General features: G+C 57.3%; 1 protein-coding gene across 6 annotated transcripts in view; it reads left to right on the plus strand.

Annotated features, from left to right (window-relative positions):
• MYT1 (myelin transcription factor 1) overlaps window positions 1-24,546 on the plus strand; it is a 68,773-nt gene that overhangs the window by 41,784 nt on the left and 2,443 nt on the right. For 2 of the 6 annotated variants that reach the window (XM_070247549.1, XM_005604872.4), the window contains exons 10-21: window positions 203-316; window positions 3,472-3,686; window positions 4,993-5,180; window positions 6,303-6,569; window positions 9,293-9,447; window positions 10,389-10,451; window positions 10,565-10,633; window positions 15,269-15,331; window positions 15,667-15,750; window positions 19,460-19,681; window positions 21,182-21,273; window positions 21,898-22,001. In XM_070247549.1, the coding sequence (XP_070103650.1) occupies window positions 203-316; window positions 3,472-3,686; window positions 4,993-5,180; window positions 6,303-6,569; window positions 9,293-9,447; window positions 10,389-10,451; window positions 10,565-10,633; window positions 15,269-15,331; window positions 15,667-15,750; window positions 19,460-19,681; window positions 21,182-21,273; window positions 21,898-22,001 (1,636 nt within the window). The remainder of the gene's footprint in view (window positions 1-202; window positions 317-3,471; window positions 3,687-4,992; window positions 5,181-6,302; window positions 6,570-9,292; window positions 9,448-10,388; window positions 10,452-10,564; window positions 10,634-15,268; window positions 15,332-15,666; window positions 15,751-19,459; window positions 19,682-21,181; window positions 21,274-21,897; window positions 22,002-24,546) is intronic. The other 4 variants (XM_070247550.1, XM_023626997.2, XM_070247551.1 and 1 more) reach the window with 2 other exon arrangements.

Here is a 24,546-nt window from a genome sequence, read left to right on the forward strand (position 1 = left end):
GTTGTTGGCTTAGAATTTCCCCAAACAGAAACTGACCAAGCAGCCTGTACTTCGAGGGTTTGAGGACAGAGCTGGAGAGAAGGCCCCACTCAGTAGGAGAGACCACCTCCCTGGGCTTCTCCTGGCAGCTGCTGGTCTCCCCAGCTCCCACGGGCATGACCTGGAGGAGAGGGCTCAGCTGTCCTCCTTGTCTTTTCTCTAGTTTGTCTGGGTGCCCTATTGCTGCTGCTGAGAAGTTAGCCAAATCTCATGAGAAGCAACAGCCGCAGACGGGAGATCCTTCCAAGAATAGCTCCCACTCGGACCGGATCCTCAGGTGAGCGAAATGAGCTGCAAAACCGAAGGGGCAGCCTCCCAAATGCCCAGGGCTTTGCAGTCTTTCCAGGGCTGCACGTGCCCATGCACATGCTCATGCTCATGTGTGTGCCCATGTTCACGCTCTTGCATGTGTGCTCATGTTCATGTGTGCGTGTGTGCCTTTGTTCATGCATGTGTGCCTATGATCATGCTCATGCATGTGTGCCTGTGTTCATGCTAGTGTGTGCGTGTGCCCATGTTCATGCTCATGTGTGCATGTGTGCATGCCTGTGTTCACATGTGCGTGTGCCCATGTTCATGCTTGTGTGTGCCTGTGATCATGCTCATGTGTGCATGTATCTGTGTGCGTGCCCATGTTCATGCTTGTGTGTATGCCTGTGTTCATGCTCATGTGTGTGTGTGTGTGTGTGCCCATGTTCATACTCGTGTGTGTGTGTGTGTGTGTGCACATGTGCGTGTGTGTGCTGATGCAAGCCACACATGGGACCCTGGGTCAGAGCTGGAGGGCAGTTTCAGGGGCACATAGGACAGAGTCTCATGTTTCCTGTGTTCGCAAGTGCCTTGGCTGTGGCACAAATACCCCCACAGCTGCCCATGCTTTACTGCCCTGTGAGTGTCTGAGCTCACCGCTTGAGAGCGTTCAGAGAGTGTTTGTGGAGATGCTGGTCCATCTGGAGAGAGCAGACCACATCTGAGGGCCATTGCCATCCAGAAAGCACCAGGAGCCGCTCGTCCCTGGCTGTCCTGCCTCTGCCTCCCTCAACCCAGGGATGGGCCTTAAACCAAGGGAGACTGTGCTTAGGTGCATGTGTGAATGTGTGCACATGTGTGTGCACGTGTGTACATCTATATGTGTAGATATGACTCATCACAGAACGCATCCCTCCCTCTATGTGACCCTGTGAAGTGGGTGCCAGGAATAAGGCCTTAGGCTCAGGAACTCACCCAAGGCCACACTTACCAGGCAGGGCAGCTGGCACTGGCACCCGGCCAGCCTGGCTTTGGAGTCTTGCTCCCAACCACAATTCTTCGTCCGGTAGGGCCACTTCCCTGAGGCGCACGGCACCTGCTGTGCTGGGGAACGACCCCACCCTCTCCTTTCCCCACCTGCTGTCCTCGCTCAGTGGACATCCTGTTCTCAATTTCTTTGAGGAACTAGAACTCACAAAGGTCTTCCCTCTCCTCAGTTCTCCAGACCCTGTTCCATATTCGCCTCCCAAAGGAGAGTGGGAGACCAGGGCTACTGTATCCTGCATGGGCCGTGCCTGGTGGCTATGGACAGGGTGGTGGCCTCCTGCCACCCACCTCCTTTCAGGGCCACCCAGCCCATCCCTTCCCTGGCATGTGCCTGGGAGTCTCAGCCAGAGGAGCTTGGCACCCACCTTGGCCTGCTCCGAGGTCCCATGCGAGGGGTCTGTGGGTGGGGAAGGGGCCTTGCCCCCCTGCACTGGGACATGCTCGCAGTCCTGTTCATGGGGCGCCTTCAGCTCTGCATGTCCAGCGGGCTCTGCCCACCAGCTGGCTCTCATGATGGTCGGAACTGCTTCCTTCCTCCCTGTTATTACTGTTCCTTCCAGCTTCCTATCAGTTACCACTTCTGTCCTTTTCCTTCCTGGAGCTAAGTCACTGATAAAACGTCAAACCACCAGGCATGTGAGGTCCTGTGAGGTCTGGTGGGGGGAAAACTGGCTCCAAACTTGGAAGCTGTGCCCCCAGGGACCTTTGATCTCAGTTTGTTTGCCTGTAAAAGTGGGACAACAGTGTTGTCTATCAACTTCGAGCTTCTTACGAGACTCCACGGAGGCAGTGACATTTTGCCTCCCTGGCCCTTGATGAGGAGCCTGGAATGGAAGTTTGTGCCCAGGATGCAGGAGCCTTCTGCTCAGGCTCTGGCCATCCTGTGAGGCCACATTTCTGGATGTCGGGCCCTGGTGCAGGGAAAGTTCTTGCAAAGCTTTGCTGGAATCGTGGACACTCAGTCCGTGCTGCTTGCTGAGAAAGCCATCCAAACACGGTAGGGATGTTAAATTTAGGATTCGTTTTACCCTGGGGGTGCCTGAGTGTTCTCCAGCAGCTTCTTTCCATGTCACTGGGCCAAAGTCTAGCCAGGCCTTCTCACCCTCCTTTGGGCAGAAAATGTGCCCACATTCTGGTGGTGTCTGGTTTTCCAAGGCCCTTTAGTGCTGACCTCCTCATGGTTGCAGGGTCCTTCTGTCACTAGGCTTGTTTTTGGGCCACACTCAAATTCTTACAGCACCCAGTGCATTGGAGGCCCTCACCATTGGCCTCTTCCTAATTCTGCCCATCCACTCTTTCCGGACTGAAGTCATTGCTTGGTGCAGAGACAGGAGCAAAGAGAGCTGGGGGCGGGGTGGTTCTCCCAGCCTCCTTCTCCCTTTTCCTTCTCTCTGAGCTAACTGGTACAGAAGCTCCCCTACTCCGTGTGGTTGCCATTCTCTGCCTGGCTGGTCTTCCTGCCCTGGCTCCCATGCTGTCTCAGCCAGCGTCTTCACACCATCCCTTAGGCATTTAGAAATCTGAATTCTTCCAAGAGCTTCAGTAACGATGAACTGAACACTCACAGTGGCCTTTCCACGCCTGTTCTTAACTCCTCCAGCAGCCTCTCCAGGGGCCGTCTCAATGACTTGAAGAGAAGACAGTGGAAGGCTGAGCCCCTGCACAGGTGGACACACCCGTGTCCCCTCTGGATACCCCAACTCCCTGCCCACTGGGGAGTTCTGAGTTTTCCTGCAGCTAGAATTCTGCATTGCAGTGGCTGCCTGCCACCCCGGGGATGCTCCTGCCAGGCCCCCTGCTGAGGGCCCAGACTGGTGGTGGCAGAGCTCTTTGAACCTGCTCTCCCAAGTTCTGAGTGGAAGTCTTGGACCCTCCCTCCTCTAGCTAATGCCGTCTGCAAGGGACGTGCTGTTCAAGGTTCCTATTGCTTCTGGCTTGCAGGCAGTTCTTCCTCACATGGATCAGGCCCTGGGCACCCTTTACTGGTGGGACATGGGGGAGGGTCTCTCTGGGTCTCTGTCTACACTTGACTCTGAGGGGTCCCTGTCCAGGCTGTGGGATAGGGCACTGCGGATGGGTCGCATGGGGTCCCTGGGTCCTGTCCTCATGGTTCTGCATCTCTATCCCGCACCCCAGGCCCATGTGCTTTGTGAAGCAGCTCGAGGTCCCTCCGTACGGAAGTTACCGGCCTAGTGTGGCTCCTGCCACACCCAGGGCCAACCTGGCCAAGGAGCTGGAGAAGTTCTCCAAGGTCACCTTCGATTACGCAAGTTTTGACGCTCAGGTTTTTGGCAAACGCATGCTTGCCCCAAAGATTCAGACCAGCGAAACCTCACCTAAAGCCTTTAAATGTAAGTCGGGGAGAAATGCTCCTGGGCTATGCTGGGTTTGAGGGGCAGTAGAGGAGGGACCCCAGCCAGGAGCGTTGTAGGGAATTCCTACCCTGGGGGGCTGGTGGATGGGATCGGACACAGGCCTGGACCCAGCTACCCCAGTGTCCACTGTGATGGCCTTTATGGGGTCTGCTTATCTCCCATGTTGCCACCTCCATGTTCACCATCAAACCTGATATATCTCCTCACTAATTGTGAGACAAAACTGAGGTCCTTTATGATGTGCATCTTCAAAGGCTTAAGAATAACTTTGCTGACGTGGTCCACCACAGAAGCCATCTGCCTTCCTGCTTGGGGACCATCTTGCTGGATACAACGTGTTATTTGTGATATTAGCAGCAAATTTGCTGAGTACTTGTACTAACAAAATTCATCCGTACAGACCTTTGAGAACAATCCTTCCTGCCTTTTTGATCACTTATTGCAGTAATTTGTGGGTTTCAAGCCCTTTAGTACTGGAAATACATATGAAATGGAAAAGCAGCCCCAGTGTACCCCTGAGATTGGAACTGGCATCTCCTGGTGGATGTTGTTGGTCCCCAAATGCAACAGAGATGAGTTTCCTAGATATTAATAATAACAATACCAATTGAAACAATTACCACTGGAGCACGTACATCTCCTGCTTGTTAGGACTGAGAGCCTCATGTCTTCAGACACGGGCACTCACCTGCACTAGAGCACCCCAAGGAGCTCTCCATGTGTCTGGAACTGTGTTGGCAATGTGTGATTACTCAGGGACATCCCGCCTGAGAGTGAGTGTGTGGCTACTGCGCAGTCCCTAGAGACGATGGCGTTTGACGCCTGAGCTTGTCGTGTTTATTTGAGGGAGATGTCACTGTATTAAAGCAGTGACTATTCTGGGGACACCAAAATCAGCCTTTTGAGATGCTGTGACAGAATTTTCCTACTTGTGTGATACTCCAAACACTCGTCCTATTTACAGACTTCTTTAGTCTCTCAATAAGCACACACCGATAGACAGCTTGTTTTTGTTTGAAATACCAGGGATGCTGGAATGTCTGGAGGGTTTTGCTCTTTCTGCCCAAATTTGGGTCAAGCCAGAAATAGCCTCTTCAGTGCCTGACAAGAGGGCAAGTGGGAGCAGGGCATGTGGGCACCTGCGAGTGGGTTGAATGACCCGGCCCTACCTTCCCCTTGGCGGTGCCCAGGGCACGCTCAGCTGTCCCAGAGCCCCCAGTGTGCTGCGTGGCCGCCTCATGTTCAAGTTACATATCAGCCTGGTGTTGTTCCCTCTTTGCAGCCGAACCTTTCCCAAAGGCCGCTTCCCCCAGGCACAGCCCCTGCGCTTCCTCCTCTTCCGCAGGCTTCGACTACGCCCACGACGCGGAGGCCGCTCACATGGCTGCCACCGCCATCCTGAACCTCTCCACTCGCTGCTGGGAGATGCCCGAGAACCTCAGCACGAAGCCACAGGACCTGCCCAGCAAGGTGGGCGTGTCCCCTGGGGAAGCTGGTCTGAGGCGGAGGGGGGCGGGGTTTACTGCCAAGACCACATGCCCCCCTACCAATGTGCTCAGCAACACCCAATGTCTCCTTGGTAATTATCGTCCTTGTCTTCTCTCCCTCCTGGCCACAGCCCTGGACGACCAGAGAGGTGGGAAGGGTCCTTCTGACAGCTGTGTGCTGTGCCTAAGGGGCCAAACATACATGTTCCCACATTTCCCTGAGTCTGAAGATTGAGCACATGCGTGTTCTCACGTTTCCCTGAGTCCAAGGGTCATGCACACGTGTGCTCCCACGGTTTCCTGAATCTGAGGGTCACGCACACATGTGTTCCCACATTTCCCTGAGTCTGTGGGTCGCACATACGTGTTCCCACATGTTTCCCTGAATCCGAGAGTTGCGCACACACATGTTCCACATTTCCATAAGTGTGAGGGTTGTGCACACGTGTGTTCCCATGTTTCCCTGAGTCTGAGGGTTGTACACACGTGTTCCCACATGTTTCCCTGAATCTGAGGGTCGTGCACACATGTGTTCCATGTTTCCATAACTGTGAGGGTTGTGCACACACGTGTTCCCATGTTTCCCTGTGTCTGAGGGTCGTGCACACGTGCTCCTACATTTCCCTGAGTCTGTGGGTTGCACACACATGTTCCCACATGTTTCCCTGAATCTGAGTGTTGTGCACACGTGTATTCCATGTTTCAATAACTGTGAGGGTTGTGCACACACGTGTTCCCATGTTTCCCTGTGTCTGAGGGTCACGCACACGCATGTGCTCCCACGTTTCCCTTAGTCTGCGGGTGGGGCGCACAGTGCTCCTTTGTGTCTCTCTGCGTCTGTTGGTGGTTCTCCCCTGACCACGCTCTCGGCCCTCTCCAGGGTCTGGTTTGTGGTGCTGGGGACTCGAGGGAGAGAGGTGGTTCCCCATGTGAGTCTGAGATGGTGGCGTGCCAGCACCCCTCCTCCTGGGCCCTTCGATTCCTGTTTGGCTTGGCTTCCTTTTGAGGGAGCCGCTGTTGCAGGCCTTCTGGATGCTGAGGTAACGCACCAGAAGGCATGCGGGAAGGGCGGAATCACTAACAGACCTCACCTGTGCAAGTGCAGGCAGCGGACATCGAGGTGGACGAGAACGGGACCCTGGACCTGAGCATGCATAAGTACCGCAAGCGGGGCAGTGCCCTCCCCAGCAGCAGCAGCAACAGCAGCCCAGGCGTGAAGTCTCCTGATGCCTCCCAGCGCCAGGGCGGCACCAGTGCCCCCAGCAGCTCCATGACCTCGCCCCAGTCCAGCCAGGCCTCCCGCCAGGATGAGTGGGACCGGCCTCTGGACTACACTAAGCCCAGCCGCCAGCGAGAGGAGGAGCCCGAGGAGGTAGGTGCGGGAGCTGAGCCAGGGGCAGCGCTGCAGGGGTCTTGCCCTGCCTGAGGGCTCTTGTCGATGCACCTGCTTCTCCAGCAGAGCCTCGGGGGTCCTGTCCTTCCCACATAGGGCTCTGCAGCCTCCGGGAAGCTAGGAATGGAGGGATTGTCACCCTTTTGCCATGCTGTGGCCTCATCTGTCCGAGAGAGGGGTGGTCTTCTCACCTCCGCAGACGCGGCAGTGAGTAGGGTGCAGGCCCTCAGGGAGGGCAGGGAGAAAGGCCTCCTTCAGACCCCCTGGAGGGGGATTTGGGAATGGCTCTGAGTTCCTTGGTTTTGTGGGCATCCCACCAACCTGCTGTCCAGGTCGGGAGACCTCGAACTCTGGTGGCTGCCCCTTGTAACCATCCCCAGGACACTCCAGGCCTCCTGGCTCCTTGGACAGAGGCAGGAGAAAAATCCTGGTCTTGAGAGCCCCCTTGGGCAGTGGTCTGAGTCCCAAGACCAGCACTCCTGGTAAAGAGCAGCAAGCCAGGTGTCTGTGCCGGAGCTGTGGTCTGGGGCCACCGAGCATTCCCTCTCCCGTCATCCGCTCGTCGAGATGATCGAGGGTTTTTCCGCAAAGAGATGTGTGTCTGGAGCAGCACAGCCCAGTGTGACAGCAGCACAGGCTCAGGGCAGCCTCCACACAGTGCAGGTCCCCTCCTGTCTCCTCCCTTCTCCCTGCCAGCCCCTCAAGAAGGCAGGGGGCAGGTTCCTGTGGATAGAGGCAGGGCCAGCCCCCCAGGAGGGCGGGTGTGGGTGATAGAGAGGCCGGACCCCCAGGAGGGCAGGGGCGGCACCTTGTGGAGGGGGAGCTTCCATACTCCTGGGAGCCAGGCTCCCTGTACACACTTCACATGCTCCCCACTTTACGGAGGAGTGGACTGGGCCCCAGGCTGAGATCACTTGGCTCATCACGAGCTGCAACTGGGTGCCAGGCCCCAGAAGAGGGGCGCCTCAAAGACTGAGGCCCAGTGGAGGCCGTGTCTATGGGGCTGCACAGGCACTTTTCTCCCTGGCTGGTGGGAGCGCAGTCTGAGGCTGGGGCGGGGCCCTCCTGTGTGGGGGCCACCAGTACAGTGTCTCCACGTCTGCTCTCCTCCTTGTTCCATTCGTGCCCCCAGGACTACGTCGTCCCTCCCCAGTGCCCTCGGCACCTTCCCTGCCCCTTTCCTCGACAACCCCCCCCCCCCCCCCCCCCCCCCCCCCCGCCTCAGGCTGGTCTCCCAGGCTGCTCTGCCCCTCCCCCTCCCCCTTCACACTCCCCATGAACATCCTCCTCCCCTCCCAGGACTGTCACCATCCTTGGTGGGGTGACCCAGGTCTCAGAGACCCAGTGAAGCCTGCCCATGCTCTATCCCGGGATCAGAAGTCCACTCTCCAGCCAGAAGCCTCGGCCTCCCTCTCCTCCAGCCCCTTATCCTGGGCACAGGTGCTCCACATCTTTCTGGATCACCCCCAGAAACGCCTCCTGAATCAGGCCTTCCTGAGACCTCCACCACGGGCCTGGAGTCCCTACTCAGACTCGCTTTCCAGCTCTGCCCGCTGACCCTTCACTGTCCCCACTAAGGCTGAGGCCTCTGCCTGGCAGCAGCCCCTTCTCACTGCCCCAAGAGACCCCAGGCCCCTGTGTCCATGGGCCTCTGGGGTGCTTTCCCTGCTCTGGAGCAGCATCCTCCTCATTTATCCTGAAGACTCAGCTTAAGTTGAAGAGCTTCGTCCAGCTTGCTCAGGCAAAACTCTCCTCGTGCCTCGTTCCATAGCAGTGACAATAGCAGTGACAGCAATGCCCACAATGGCAACGAGACCACCAGTCACAGAGAGCTGTGTGTGCTGGGCTGTGGCTCCTCTGGCTCGTCCTCAGTCGAGCCCTGGGTGTCCTGTGAGGCCGCTGTTTTCTCAAGCTTTGAGGCGTGGCATCTGGGCCCCAGGACGCTGCACAACTTGCCTGGGACCTAGGGCGAGAGCCTGTGTGGGATCTGAACTGCGAGCCACCCCATGGGGTTAACCGCTTCTGCCACAGGCCGACCTGCAGGGCACTGACCTTCCTGACTCTGTGGCCCCCCCACCCTCTATGGCAGGGACAGTCCTTGTTCTCTCCTCGTCCACAGCACCCTACCCTTGGGTGATGAGTGGACACCACCAGACCCAGCATTTGAGTTCAAAGCACTTATTAAATGCCTGCTGTTGTCAAGGCGTTGTGCTGGGTCGGGGCATAGGGCCCGACGGTCACAAGGTCACTGTGATTGTCATCGTACTTCGTACGTTGTCACTCTCATTGTGCTATCTCATCATCACAGCATCTCAGCAGACACGTATTTTGCTAGTGCCCACTGTCTACCGGGTGCCATTTGTAGCTCCGAAGGGGCTGCACTTGTAGACTCTTGTGTTTAGAAGGAGGCCCAGCATGGTTAGGTGGAGGTGACCCACGTGCCCAAGGCCGTGGAGGGTGTCAGGAACTGGCCACACTGGGCCACTCAGGAGCTCTGGCTGCAGTGGGGGAGCACTCCAGCCCCGGGGGGTGCTGTCTCCTGTATCTTAGGGGAGTAAGTCTTCCTCTCATCCAGAAGACAGGAGACTCCAGAAAATGCCTCTGTGGACACTGTTCTGAAGGGTCCCTCTCCCTCAGCCCCCGGGTTGGGCGCCCAGCCCCCCGCCAGCCGGTTAAAACATCTCCCTGCTGGTTTTTTGCAGTCAGAGCCAGCAGCCCATTCTTTTGCTTCTTCTGAAGCAGATGACCAGGAAGTGTCGGAAGAGAATTTTGAGGAGCGGAAGTACCCCGGGGAAGTTACCCTGAGCAACTTTAAGCTGAAGTTTCTCTCCAAGGACATAAAGAAGGAGCTGCTCACGTAAGTCCCCACCTCGGCCGACAGGACTCCTTGGAGAACCTCAACAGTCTAGAAAGGATCGTGTCTTGGTCTGAGCCATAATGACTGGGCCTACTCCATCTGGGGCTTTCCCCTCGCCCTGGCCTAGCTCTGACTGTCCTCCTGCCCTGACCCTCTTGGGGGAGAGGTTGGGCATCCTTCACTAGAACCCTCTTGAGCCAGGCAATGAGTGATAGGTTCCCCGCCATCTCTGCACCACACTGGGCACGAACACAATCCTTTGAAGTGGTTAGGAATGACGTGTTCTGGTCCACAGAGCAGGATGAGGGCTGAGGGGGCTGACCCTCTCCCAAGCCACAGCTGTTGCCCTGGCTCCCAGCGCTGGGCCTGATGTGTGTTCAGCCTTAGGACTCAGCACCCTCAGCCCTGGCAGAGGCTGACTCCTTTGAGCTGGTCCTCATGGGGTTTAACCAGGTGTCGTTGGGGAGCCAGAAGCTGCTTGTAGATGTGAGCTGCCCTGTGGCCTCTGGTCAGCCTTCACTGAGAACCACCTCTCCTTGAGGACGCTCACTGTGCTCAGCTTGCTCCTGGGGTTCCTCTTCTCCTTACCCTGAGCCCCACCAGCTTCCTGCCACCCTGTAGCTGGCTGTCTTAGGAACTCCCTGCCGTGATGTTTGTGGGCAAATGCATGTGCACGCATAGCACATGTGCATCAGAGGTGTCCTAGCTTCAAGTGGAACCTTAATTTGGCTCTTTTTCTCCTTGAGTTAAGTTGTGTGGGAGAAACTTGCAGCTCAAGAGGCGAGGGCTGTGCTCTGAGGACTGAGGGGGAGGGGTTGGCCGTGGCTCGTGGGTGAGGCAGGAGCAGGTGCCAGCTCCCTCCCCGGGGAGGCTCAGCCTGGGGGCCAGGCCTGGCAGGTGTGCCTTGCTCTCTGTTCTGACGCTCTTTTTCCTTTGTCCAGCTGTCCCACCCCAGGCTGTGATGGCAGCGGCCACATCACCGGAAACTATGCCTCCCACCGCAGGTTCGTGCCCCACTCGGGTCCGGCCTGGCCTGGGTGCCATGTGGTGGGTCTTCCTCCTCTCCTCCTCTGCGCTCCTCTTTGCTTACCCCGATATCCCATCTCTTCTCTTTCAGCCTCTCTGGTTGCCCTCTTGCTGACAAGAGCCTCAGAAACCTCATGGCTGCCCATTCTGCTGACCTCAAGTATGTCTGCCCTCCTCGCCTCCCATCTCTTGGGCGACTCCCTTGCTCTGCTCTCTCCTTCCATGAGGCTACAGACAAAATCGGCCTTCTCCAGGGCTCCAGCCCCAGGCTGGCCCCACCACGGGGTGGGGCAGAGAGGCAGGGCCAGGGAGGGGCTGATTCCGCTTGTCTGGGGCCACTGCTGCTGCCTGCCTCCTGCTCTGAGTGCTGCTGCTGCCTGTCTTCTTGCCTGTCTTCTTGGGCCAGGGGCTGCTGTGGCTCCTGTGCCTCCCTCAGCCCACCTTTCGGGAGCTGGGGGCAGGAGGCCGGGGCGGGGGAGCACGACCCGCCTCCCGCTCCCAATGGTCCCCTCCTCCTCTCCTTCTCCCGGGGACCCCTGCTGGGCTGTCTGAGCCTCCTGTCCTCACTGCTTTGAGATTTGGGAGAAGCCCAGACTGGCCTTGGCTTGGAGGCCTTGCGTTGCTCCATGGGCTGCAGGCTGTGTGGCCCTTGCTGGAGGAACTGATGCTGATGGTGAAAGAGAGAGCTCTTTGCCCTGCCCTCTCCTGCAGCCCCTTCCCGCTGCTTCCATCTTGGCCTCTGGTGCCTCCCGGACATGCCTCCCCTCCATGTGCATCCCTCCTCTTTGCTGAGCACCCGCTTTTTCTGCTTCTGCTCCTCCCTGCCCGTAACACATGGGTGGGGACGGTCCTGTGGCCCCAGCTAGCCTGCTTGACCGTCCAGCTCAGATGAGATGCACCCAGAGGTTTCCTAGGTGTCAGTGTCCTCTTGGTTGGAGTTGGGGACTGTCATTGCCTTTTGTCTTCATGCCTTCAGTTAAGCTGTGACGTCCCAGCTGGTGTGCCCCTGAGCTGTGCGGCTCTCGTCCTGGGCCCCCAGGCTGAGCCAAGGCTGAGGAAGGAGGTCCTACTCTTGTCCCTTTTGGGTCACCCCTCTTCAGGGGCGTCCCTCCCTTCCTCAGGCCTCTGTGCTGGGGAGCGCTGAATCCAGGCCACATTTCCCTGGCTCGTTCCATTCTGGGGCCAGACAGGAGCTGGGGTGCTGGTGCTTCTAAGGTGAGGACCTGCTGTTGGTGACAGCTTCCAGGGACCTGAGCGGATTTAGAAACAGGGCAGAAAGCTCTAGAGCTCCAGAGTCCCCATGCTGCCAGCCTTCCCTTGTCACTCTCAGGAGGCCCAGCAGCCAGGAGAAGCATGTCATTGCCTGTTGTCACCAATGGGGCCTTCCATTCCTGCAGATGGGGCCGGATTTACTGCCAGAATCATCCTTCCGGGAGTTACCAGCTTTAACGTAAACGTTTTCTGAGGCTCAGCTCGTGGCAGATCCATGTTCACTCATTCATTCCTGGTGTCCAGCCCCAGAAATCCACTGGGAACCCTGAGTCCTGCCAGCCCAGGAACGTCCTCCCCAACCTCCGTCTCTCCTCTCCTCTCACTCCCTTTCTCTGTTTCCTTTTCCAATTCTTCTTGCTTTTCTAACTATGATCAGTTTTCAGGGTTTTCCAGTCTAAGGGTCATTAGACTCTAAGATGTGACCACAGGTGCTCGGTAGCTCTTTCCTCTTGCAGAGCAGGTGCTCAGGGAAGGAGAACATGGGCCCATCTGAGTCTGGAAGTGTGGCCATCTGGGAGGCTTGGCCCCTCTAAGACTAAGCGCTGTGAAGAGCTTTACCCACAACTTGTTTGGAAATAGCAACAGGAAGTCTTCTGTGTATGAAAACACGTCACTCGTCAGCCTCAGCAAGGTCTAGGGGGGCGGCTGAGGTGCCCCTGACTCCCTCCGAAGCACTTCTCTCCACTTGGGGGTCTTTCTGTGAGAGCTCACGCCTGCCTCCCTCAGGCCACAGGTGGGCTTGGGATGGACGTGTGCTGGACTCCACCATGTTCCTCGTACACCAACGCTCCCCTCTCCCTCCTCCTGTCCACTGGGTATCTGGCATGGGCTGTTCCTCACCAGCCTTGTGGCAGCAACAGGTGAAGGGGACCCATCCCCAAGGGGGCAAAGACATGTGTGCCACCGCCTTGCAGACGAGGCTCTTTTGGTGGCTTCCCTCTCAACACCTGGTGCAGCGACAGGCCCACATGATGCGTTTTCTGTTTCAGTCAAGTCCCAAGGACATTTGCTTTTCCCTTCCATGTACCCAGTGTGATCAGGAGACCTGCTGCCTTGGGCTGCTCATCCCGCTCTGTGCACAGGGAGTTGGAGGGCAGCCACACACCCTGCAAGGGTGTCACACGGGGACCTCTGCACAGGGTCAGGGACAGCCCCCACATGGGACAGGGATGGGGCTCGGAGGCGAGACCTGGTGTGTACCGCCAAGCTGTGCTGAGTCCCTTAGACACGGATTCTTCCACCTGCCCAGGCAGAACACTCAGAAGCAGGTGGCAGAAGGGCTCCTACAGCTGATCCTGTGGGGCCATAAGAGCCGCTGTGCTGCCAGCACCCAGCACAGACACCTGCTTCTCCAGCCGCCTGAATGCCATCCTCTCTGGGACACGACTCTCAGGAAAAGCCATTGGCTCAAGGCCTTGTGAAGAATGTGGGACGGCCTCACCTGCCTGGAGCAGGTGTGCCTCAGTAGGACCCCTGGGAATGCAGTCCCACCGGCTGGGACCTCCCCCAGACTCAGTCACAGGTGCTAGTGGGGGCTGCCCCGTGCCAGGTATGTCACCCACAGGCCAGAGCTGAGCTTAGGCCCTCAAGGCCTAGGGCTGCTAGGGGCCATGACGCCCTGGCCACGGCTCGTGATGCCGAGCCTCTGAGTTCTGTTGCTCACTTCCCTGAAGCTAAGGAGCAGGGCCCCGGACAGCCGCCAGAGCAGCTGCAAAAGCAGGAAGAAGGCCTGTCCTCCCTCTCTGCGCTTGGTCTCCCAGGGAGCAGGAATGGCCGGCTTGGGCCATGGAGTGCTTGGCAGGGCACCCTGCGCTGAGGAAGGGGCGGCCTCAACATGGAGAGCTGTGCGAGGGACACCCTGACGTGCCCAAAGGGCCTGGTGCCCACGGCCCCGAGCAGCTTGCACCCTGGAGCCTGGACTCTGCAGAGATGCTAAGCTTCAGGGTAGAAGTGTGGTAGCAGTTTGGGGTTTGTTTGAAAGGGTGAAGCCTACCCAAATGGGGGTGATGAGTGGTTTCTATTAAAATGCAAAAACCTCCTTGCTCCAGGTGTATATGGGTTGAACTGTGATCACAGGTGACTGGGGCAGGAGTCATCATAATTTCAATGGGGTTTCAATTACCCCCAAACCCAGCAGGAGGGTGATTTGACCAGTTGGTGGATGATAGGCCAGGGAGGCCTTTGGGTGTGTGGCCCCAGGGCAGGGGTGAGGAGGGTGCTTTGAGAAAGTTGAGGGGGCTGGAGAAGGAGCTGGGCGGGGAGGCCTGGGTATCAAGCCCTTCAGTCATCGGGCCAGCCTCAGGGTTTCTCTGATGGGGAATGGGCAGTGTCAGCCTGGCCTGCGGGGGTCCAGCTGAAGGTCCTGAGGCTGCGGGGAGTTCTTTGGCCTTTCTGGCTTCCTCTGACCTGCCCCAAATGCCACACTCAGCGTGTGCGTGTGCCGGTGAAGGAGGACACTGAGGAAGGGCCTCGGGTGCAGCGCAGGGACCTGAGTGGATGGAGCCCCCTGTGGATGAGATGCAAAGACCTGCACCCTGTTCCAGCTGGCACTGGTCCCACGACCCTCTTGGGGCCACTTTCGCACTAAGCAGCGGCTTCAGCTCTCACGGTTCTCTCTCTGTGCGGATGAAACCAGAAATGGCGGATATGCGCTCTGAGAGCAGCAGGCTCTCCAGAGGCAAGCAGCCAGGTCCTGCCAGGTCCCGCCAGGTCCCGGGGGGCTAGAGCCATGCCCTCGTGAGGGCGAGGTGTGAAGCCACAGGTGTGCTCCAGAGGGGCAGCCCTGGGATCCACCTTCCCGTGCTGATGCCAGCAGGAGCTCGCCCCGTTTTCCTCAGCTGACAGTCGGTGGAAAGGAACTTAGGAAAACCCACGCTCGTATAGTGAAGTGAAATCTTTACCTTCTACGCAATCGCTCGTCAAACATTTTGGGTGCATAAAGCTGGGCTTTTGTGTTTTGTGTCTCCCCACCTTACCTCACCGGTGCTGCTGCCCCTCCATGACCTGGCTGCGTGAGTTCTTCACTCACGAAGAATTGCACCCCAAGGTGACGGGTGCCGTGGCCAGCATGCCGTGGGCACTTAGTCGGCATCTGTTCATTTGCTCTGACATGACAAGCCTCCGCGAGACCAAGGCTTCTTCCTCCCAGGGATGTCAAGGAAGATGAACTGGTCTTAGGGGTTAGATTTCCCTTTCTGAGCAGTCGTGTTTAAAGTTAAGGCCCATGTGTGTTCTGGAACCTTCTAGTCCAGCCTAGAACCCCAAAGAAGGCCACAGTGGGAGCCCACTGTCCCTGCAGGGGAGACATGCTCTCCTCTTGGCCTTCCTGGGCCCCTTTGGGAGCCTGGGTATCAAAGTTCTGAAGCCTGGAGGTGGTGGTAGCAGGCCGGCCAGACACACGGCTGTTTGCGAGACCTCGGTGCTGGGGAGGCGGGTGGGCCCATGGGGGGCTGGGCACAGAGGGCATCTTTCTGTGGCCAGGAGTTTTCACTGGCTCTGGTCCCAGCTGCCCTGTCCTCCGCAGGTGCCCCACGCCCGGCTGTGACGGCTCTGGCCACATAACGGGGAACTACGCATCGCACCGGAGGTGAGCCTGCCACAGCCGGGGTGTCAGGCTGGTGGGGCGGGTCCCCTCGTCAGATGGAGTTGTAAAGCTCCGAATAAGACATTGATGTTGCCAGCAACCAGAGCCTGTTTCATCTCTTTAATCTGAGTTGTCGCTGTTCCCAGAGCCTCATCTGGTTGCCACTGTATCCGGAGCTGGGGGTTCATAGCGACGCTTCTGTCAGTGGCCCTGCTGCCCAGGAGAGCGCTCGCTGGCACGAGGGTCCTAGGATCTGCTGGTTGCTGACCGCAGGCCTGGGGGGAGGGGCGAGGCAGGTGGGTGTGGACTGCTGCAGCACTTTTCCTCTCTCAAACTAGCTTGTCCGGCTGCCCTCGTGCCAAGAAAGGTGGAGCCAAGGTGACCCCCACGAAGGATGACAGGGAGGATCCTGAGCTGATGAAGTAAGTCAGGGTCCTACCGGCCCCATTGTTGCTTTGCAGAATTGGGATTTTCCTGTATTTCATATTTTGAAGAAGTTCCTTCTAGATTCCCTTTTCATTGATAGGGCAATCTCATTTTCACCGACGTTCTCGTACCCTGCCTGTGATGCCTGCAAGGCACGAGCCACCTGCGTGGTGTTGAGGGCGTAGGCGCTGGCTCCCTTCTGAGCTTCTGAGGTCTGGGGGTGTTTGGTGGGGCTGGGAGACGCGAACGCTCTGCCACTCGTGCACCTGGGGGTCCTGGGCACCCACAGGCATCACAATCTGTGCTTCTTTGGTCTGGAGGGAAAGGTCAGGTGCAGGAGTCAAGGAGGATTAGAAAGACGATGATCCTTGAATCGTGCGTGTCTGCACTCCCACACTCCTGTGTGCTCACACACCTTTGCAGGGAGCTGGTGTGGAGTGAGGGAGCCCAGGATGGTCACCCCAACGGGGACCTTGACACTGCCATGAGGAGGAGAAAGACCTCTTGGGCTTTAAGTGACTGAAGTCCCTGAAACCCTCTACTGACCTTCTCACTGGGGGTGCCCGACACGTCATCAGGGGCTTTGCATGAACTCTGATCCTGTGTGTGCCCAACTCCATGGGCCTTGTATTATTGCAACCTCATCTTTCCAGACGAGAACTTGGCCCCTGAGCCCCCACTTGCAGGTGGGGCCAAGGCTGTGCCACAGGTGCAAACAGGGAGGCCCACTGTCTAATTTGCCCTGGACTTTCAGGGCTGACCCCAGGCAAAGCAGGCAGTGGTCCCCTTGGCAGGTGAGGAGTGGAAGGGAATGGCTCTGGCTGCCTTGTGGGGCTGGCTTGGTCAGGGCGAGCCTGGCAGGTCCACAGGAAGCAGTGTACCCTGACTGTTGCCTGTGGGCCACGAACAACCAGATGCTCGCCCCTGCAGAGGGAGCACCCTGGACCAAGGGAAACCTGGCTCCTCCTCGGAGCTCAGCCCAGCTGTGTCCAAACATCTGTTTGGCCACAGAGGATGGGCTCAACTGACCAGTATCACACACTGCAAAAGGACAGCCCCCCGCCTGTTTGGTGTAATAAGGCTGTGGCTCATTTAATTTTTACAGTGAGACTGTAATGAACGTTAAATCAACAAGGCAAAGTACGCGGTTGTTAGTATCGGGACTGCTGCCTACAGATGCTAGGGTGCATAAAGAGTATTCTCCCTTCCAAGAATCCAGGAATTTGCCTGTGATCAAATAAATGCAGTGCTGTTATGAGTTTAGTAAGGATCCTGCTGGTAGGGATATTATAAGTGAATTGTGCTACATTTGCAAATGAGTAAAATCGAGATCAGCATTTTTCAAGTTAACTGGGAAAAATGGTTTTCCTCTTCCTAATGTGCCATCAACTTTGCTTTTTAAAAAACAAGGTTTCTGCAGCCAAGTGGAGAATGTGACTTTTAGAAACAGTTTAGCGTTTACAGGACGGGCGAAGTTCCTAATGGCTCCATGGCAAGGAGCGGGGACTGGCACTTAGAACAGCTCCATTTTATAGGGCCTCATCCCCAGCCATAAACTTTAACCATATTTATAATTGACTAGCATCTTTAGATGCTTGCAGGCTGCAGCAGAAATTATAATAGGTGCATCAGGCTCTGCTGCACAACAGGATTTTGCTGGCACGCACTAGCTGTGATTTTGGAAGGGCTGGTGGAAGATGCATTTCTTTCTATGACATCTTGTGTCTGCACTGTTTGAGATTAAGTCATGTCAGCACTTTGTGGTAAATCCCTTTGGCCACAACTAAATAACGGGCAATAAAAGTCTGTGGATGTTCCAGCATCGGGGTCGGGAGCTGAATGCCCATTGCTGGCAGAGAGGTCCCCAGCTGTCCCCAGCCACGCTGGCATCTGATGAGAGATGTGCTGCTCCCGCACCCCCCTGCACGCTCACCCTGGGAGCAAGAAGCTCCCAACTTGGCACCGACACACGTCCTAATGGGAGGTCACCTGATGGCTTGGAAGGTCTGGGCCTGGGTGTGGAGGGAGAGAGAAGCATCGTCACGCTTCTGAAATACTCACTATGAATGTAACTCCTGGAAACACCAGGAGTTAGGGTTTTGCAAAGAAACTAGGAAGAGAGCATTTGGATTCAACTGTGTGCTGTGACTGTGAAGAGCCACCTCTCGATTGTCCTTTTGATCTTGCGAGGTTGGGCCTCACAGGCACCTTAGGGTGCCCGGACCAGGGGTCCCTTGGGGTCCATAGTTGGGAAGTGTCCCGGTTTGGGGAGCAGACATAGCATGAAACCTCCCCGTGGCTCTTGCAGGGGCACCGGCGGTGTCTCCACTCTGGACTTGTGGCTGAGATGAGCTTGGATGGACTCAGTGGATGTCCCACATGTCTGAGGCCCACGTGGGTGGGATGGGAAAGAAAGGGAGGAGAGCCAGTAGAGGGGACAAGTGAGGACAGTCTTGGCCGAGGAGGCTGGGAAAGTGTCTGCAAGGGCTGCCTCTGAGATGCAGCCAGAGTGTGGGGGCAACGAGGCCGGGTCAGCCTTGCTCCTGGGCAGCACAGCCCTGTCCCCAACCCCACCACTGCAGCAGGAGCCCCTGGGGTGGCCCTGCCTCTGACGTCTCTGGACCCTAGGGGCCTCTCTGTGCAGTGGGGCCACGTGTCCCCTCCTGGTCCTGTGTGTCTTCTGGTCTACAGCACACAGGAAGTGGGTGACAGATGGCAGGTTAAACAAGTCTCGTTTGTTGGAGGGAGAAGACTGAGAACTCGCGGATGGAGGCTCTTGTCCGCGATTGGCTGTTTACTCCCAGGTGACCCTGCCCTTAGATCCCAGAACCCGAAATCTCTGTGCCCAGAAGGTGCTGCAGGGAGCTCCTGGACTACCCCTCACTGAAGGAGGCCTCGACCTTGCGTTGTCCTGTTTTCTGTGCCGCAGAATGGGAGTCTCTCTGAAACTTTCTCTGTGTCTCGCCTGTTCCTGGGCTTTTGTCATTTCCCTAAGGGATTCTCTTTCTCTCCTAACAACCTGAACCAAGGAAAATGCTGCTCCAAGCTGGCCTGGGGCAGGTGTCCTTGTGGGATGTCTGAGTCGAGTCCTCCCACATAAGCTGTGGGGCCTCGTGTTCTTCCTTCCAGAACACACATTTCAGTGTGGCAAAGCTGGAACATCCCTGGGCATCAGGCCATAATCAGCCTCATTCTGGGATGCTGGGGGTGACGGGGCCTCTGCTGTCTCTGAGCTGCCTGACTAAGGGTGCACTCATGACCTTTTGTGACCCCACAGGCTCCCCGGGTCCTGTGCTTGGTGCAAGCTCCCAGCAAGTGACCTCTGGGTGGCCTCACCCAACACCTTAATCCCACATTGCTGGTGTGACACAGAAGTGATGTTGGCAGCAAGGTCTAGGTGTGGACCCAGAGGCCCCTGAGAGCCAGCCCCAGGGCTCAGGGGCTCACGGCTGCTGGGGGGCGGGGAGAGAAGGTAGCTACTGACCTCCAGCTGTGCAGGGAACACCAAGCTGAGGCTGGAGAGGGAGCTGCTCCCTTCATCTCCCATCAGGAAAGCCCAGGTTCTTCTCTGAGGCTCCAGCACTCGTCCCAACAATGGGAGTTTATCCAGGAGCCCCCAGCAGATCTCAGTGTCTGGCTTGGCAGGGTCCCTGGCTTCCTCCCACCTTTAGCCCTGCTGTGCTCACCTCTGACCTCTGTGCCCAGGTGCCCAGTTCCAGGCTGCGTGGGGCTTGGTCACATCAGCGGAAAGTATGCCTCTCACAGAAGTGCATCTGGCTGCCCACTGGCCGCCCGGAGGCAGAAAGAGGGTTCCCTCAACGGCTCGTCGTTTTCCTGGAAATCACTGAAGAACGAGGGGCCCACCTGCCCCACTCCGGGCTGTGACGGCTCCGGCCACGCCAACGGGAGCTTCCTCACCCATCGGAGGTAACTGTCCCTGCACCCCCTTTCCTGTCTATGCCTCCAGTGGGGACCCCAGCTTTGGGGCTGTAGGCAAAGCCCCCAGGGAGGGCCAGACTAGGGCACAGGTGTGACCCGTAGTTTCTGGAGGCCCAGCTTGGAGCCTCGGGGGGAAGCCATGGAAAGCCCGTTAGTACCAGATAGTGATGTTATTGACATGTGTCACCCTGTGTGTCTACTGTCATAAACTTCCTTCCACATCCCGACAGGGTCCCTCTGGCAAGAGCGAGCAGGGCCTGTGTCATGTGCACGTGCCTAACCAGCTGCGGCTTCTTGAAAAGCCTTGCCTGTCACGCTCAAGCCCTGCCCTTCCCCCGGGCCTCTTCTTTGAACTTTGGACCCAGGCCTCTGCCTGCTTTGCAAGGGGCCCGGTGAGAAGACCCCTCCCTGCCTGGGCAGTGGGCTGGGTAGCGCTGACCGGCTCTCCCTTGTCCCCCAACACCTGCCCCAGGGCCAGGCAGCGAGGTGATGGCCGAGGGGCACAGGCTCACCACCTGGTCCCGTCAGATGTCCTTTTCTTTCTTTCTTTTTGCCCTTGTCTCTCTACCTACATGATTAATTAACTCATTCATTCCACTAGTCTTTACTCAGAGTCCACCAGTGCCAGGCTCTGGAGACAGAGAGAAAACAAGAGTGACAACGGCCCTCCTGGAGTTGACGTAGGCAGAGTGGGTGGGGAGGCAGACTGCAAACACACAAATGAGTAAAATCCCCATGTGGTGGAGGATGGAAGCTCTGGGGGGAAGTAGCAGCAGGGAGGGGTGAGGAGCTCCCCTAGGCCATCTGGGGACAGGCTTCAGGGCTGTGGCCAGAGTGGGGAAGAGCCGGGGCTGCTGGACGAGGAGTGAGGGAGCTTGGGGCCGAGCTGGGGAGCAGGGGGTAAAAGGAGATGAGCCTGAAAGTTCCAAACCAGGATCCTACCAGGCTGCCGGCCTGCGATGATTTGGGTTTCACTGTGGTGTGTGACCTCAGATGGCCCATGGTGTGTGACCTCAGACTGGCCCATGGCGTGTGACCTCGACGGCCCCTGACATGTGATCTCAGACTGGCCTGTGGTGTGTGACCTCAGACTGGCTGGTGGTGTGTGACTTCGGATGGCCCCTGGTGTGTGACCTCAGATTGGCCTATGGTGTGTGACCTCGGACTGGCCTGTGGTGTGTGAGCTCGGATGGCCTCTGGCGTGTGATCTCAGACTGGCCCGTGGCATGTGACCTCGGACTGGCCCGCGGAATGTGACCTTGGATGGCCCCTGGTGTGTGACCTTGGATGGCCCCTGGTGTGTGATCTCAGAGGGCCCGTGGTGTGTGACATTGGATGGCCTGTGGTATGTGACCTCGGACTGGCCTGTGGTGTGTGACTTTGGATGGCCTGTGGTGTGTGACCTTGAATGGCCTGTGGCGTATGACCTTGGATGGCCTGTGGCATGTGACCTTGAACTGGATCTTGATGTGTGACCTTTGCTTCCAGCTTGTCTGGCTGTCCCAGAGCGACCTTTGCTGGAAAGAAGGGAAAGCTCTCAGGGGACGAGGCTCTCAGCACGAAGTTCAAAACGAGTGACGGTAAGGATGTCCTCCTACAGCCCCTGTGTGTGAGCTTGGCGACCTGCCAGTGGGTAGGGCTGGTGACCAGGGCTTAGGCCAGCAACGCCCCTCCTGGAGTGAGTCACAGTGGACACAGACCCTGTGGCCTGAGCTGACAGGTCTCCTGATCTTGGCTCTGGGCCTCTGGCTGCCCATTTCTGGGCTCCCGGCCCTTGGTGGCCGAGCCTGCTTTGACCTGGGTATTGCTGAGTGCTGACATCACAGAGCCTGCTGGCAGCGCAGGAGGCCATGTTCTCAGGGTTTGTGGAGTTGTGAACTCACTTAAACTCAATGAAGAGGGAAGCTGAGGAAATTCAGCATCATCTGGAGAAGCTCCCATTTGTATCTTAGCGATTATTACCTGCTAAGAGATCTATACATTCTGACCTGTGACCTGGGGCCCGGAGGCAAACAACAGACACGGCTAGTAGTCTCCGAGTCCGACTTTCCCGGCATGAAATGTGGGATGTGAGCTGCCTGCAAGGGAGCTCGGACCCAGGCCGTGCCTCTGCTTGGAAAAGGGCCCCGTTCCGTCTGGGAAGCACCCACTGTGGGCCTGGCCTTGAGGCCGAGAGCTGTAACGGAGCTTTCTCTCTGGGGCAGTGCTGGAGAATGACGAGGAGATCAAGCAGCTGAACCAGGAGATTCGCGACCTGAATGAGTCCAATTCGGAGATGGAGGCCGCCATGGTGCAGCTGCAGTCCCAGGTGGGTGGCACTGCCCACCCGCCCAGCCCTGGAGTCAAGCCTTTGCCCTCCGCTCCCCCGCCCTCCTCTTTAGTGCATTGGGGAGAGCTGCCCTCATCACGCTCAGTGTGGGCTGAGCTGACAGTGCAGTGCACGCGCCGCCCGCCAGTGTTGGTGGCGCTACTAGCATTAGGGGTCCCGTTGTGCTGCTGGCTGGGGGTCCCATCAGGGCGAGTGGTCCTTTAGGGTTGCTCATCCTGTCAGTAGGGCTGTGTGCGTTCTGAGAGCCTGGCCAGAGCCGGCCTCCACCGCAGTGCTATCATACACCGGCTGAGAGGCTTGGCGAGCCTCCTCACCAACCTGCACCTCACTGGTGGAATGGAGACAAGAACAGGAAATCTGCTCCTTGTGGTTGCTGTAAGATGAATGCATTTCTGTGAGGAAAGCAGTTAGCACAAGGGTCTGGCCCTGAAAGAGCCGCTGTTGCTTAGTTGACAGGTTACCAATTAAGTGTACGCCCCGTAGCTCTCTGATTTCCCCCAAATGAACATTTGTAGTCAGAAAAACAAAGCAGTAGAGGTCTTATTTTGAAAAAAGGACAATGCTTTACCCTTGGCTGCTGAATGGGGGTCGGAGCAGAGCTGGGGGGCACAGACAGAGTAGCCACACATAGCCAGGTGCCCTATGGCTGGAGGGACAAAGGGAGAAGAGGGACCAGGCCCTGCAGGATGGAAGGGCAGAGAGGATGGGTGGGAAGATGGTGAGGCCCCTTTCCAGAGGCTGTGTTGTGACGTGTTGGAGCCCCACATGTCCTCTCGTGCTGTCCTTCCTCCATGGGCAGATGAGCTTCTGCTCTGACCTCCTGTCACTCAGAAACCTGTGTAAAAATAGCATCAGCACCTGGAGACCAGAAAGGATGTTCGTTCTGCCTGCAGCATCTTCTCCAGGTTCACAGGCAGTAGAAGCCGAGAAGTGTGGGCTGTCTCTGGGCACTGAGTGTGGCTGTGTGGCTGTCACCTGCTGTCCCTCCCTGCTCCTTCCCTTCTCAAAGTCCAAGGACCCTCCCTGTGTCAGCTCCCTTGGGGCAGCATCTCTGATTTCTCTTTATTTGACAACGCCCACTTTTTAAAATTTGTGTTCCTAATAGTTTACATCATTGTGAGATTTCAGTTGTACGTTATTTGTTGTCTGTCACTGCATAAGTGCTCCCCTTCACCCCATGTGCCCTCCCCCACCCCCTTCCCCTGGTCACCACTGAACTGCTTTCTTTGTCTGTGTGTTTGTTCATGTTCCACATATGAGTGAAATCATCTGGTGTCTGTCTTTCTCAGTCTGGCTTATTTCACTTAGCATAATTCCCTTCAGGTCCATGCATGTTATTGCAAATGGGATGAATTTGTCTTTTTTAGGGCTGAGTAGTATTCCATTGTGTAAATATACCACATCTTCTTTATCCAACCATCAGTTGACGAACGCCCACCTTTTTAAAGACAGATTCTTCATGAGCATCCTTTCAGAAGGACTCACAGCCCCCTTCCCCTGGAGGGAGTTTTGAATTGTGTGCTCTGCAGAAGGGCTCAGGCAAGGAGAAGGCAGCCTCAACTCCTACTCAAATCTTTTAAAGCCACAGGCTTGTCATCAGGTGACAAAAGTGTGATCTCCCCAGCCACAGGTCACAGAGTCACGTGGTTGGAGGAAAGTACTCGATGTCGTTCACGGCCTCCTAAAAGGCTGCTTGCTGTGCCGCACTTAGGGGACGGCTTGGTGTGCCACCCACAGTGTGTGAGTTTGCCTCAGGCCCTGGGGCAGGCGTCCCACCTGCCCCACGCTGACTGTGAACCTCTGCACAGGGTTACACTCCCCCTGAGACTCACCTATGGCCTGAGCTGCCCAGAGCAGGCAGGACGGCCCGTGGCTGCCAGTGCTGTCATCACCGTCCTCTGGGGTTCCAGCTGGAACCTGAGAGTCCCCTTGGGAGAAACTTCTGGGCTTCAACCAGGACCCTCCTCCTGGTGCCCTGCTGAGTCCAGAGAAGCGTCTGTGCTGGAAACGCCAGGGTGCTCTCAGGCTCGCTGGGGAAGTCGTCGGCTGCTCCCTCAGCCACGTGCTGCAGAGGAAGGGCTGTCGCCTGCTCTGCTCACCTTCCACAGCTTGAGTGAGGACCTTTGTTGGTCTTTCTGGTGGGGGAAACTCAAAGACAGCCAGACGCCCCATGCAGTGGGCGCAGTATCCCCATTATAGACGAGGACGAGGAAGTGTGGAGGAATAGTGGTGGGCCAGAGTATGAGCCCAGGGTGCTTCAGAACTGTGCTCCTCCCCACCCCTGCATGACACATGCAGCACAGAAAGCTACAGCCCCATACAGCCCCGGGCTCAGTCACCACGTCCCCTCCTCCATCCAGGGACCAGGGCACTGCCAGCCTCTCACTAGTGGCAGGACCCCCCAGGGAGGCAGGGGCCCTGCCTCTTCGCCCTTTCCTGCAGAGACATGAGATGTGGCACAACGAGCATGCCCAGTGCACTCCCAGGAGGATGCAAGCGACATGGCCCACAGGCCCGTGCCAGG

This window comes from Equus caballus, chromosome 22 (assembly GCF_041296265.1).
Source record: "Equus caballus isolate H_3958 breed thoroughbred chromosome 22, TB-T2T, whole genome shotgun sequence".
Classification (NCBI taxonomy): domain Eukaryota; kingdom Metazoa; phylum Chordata; class Mammalia; order Perissodactyla; family Equidae; genus Equus; species Equus caballus.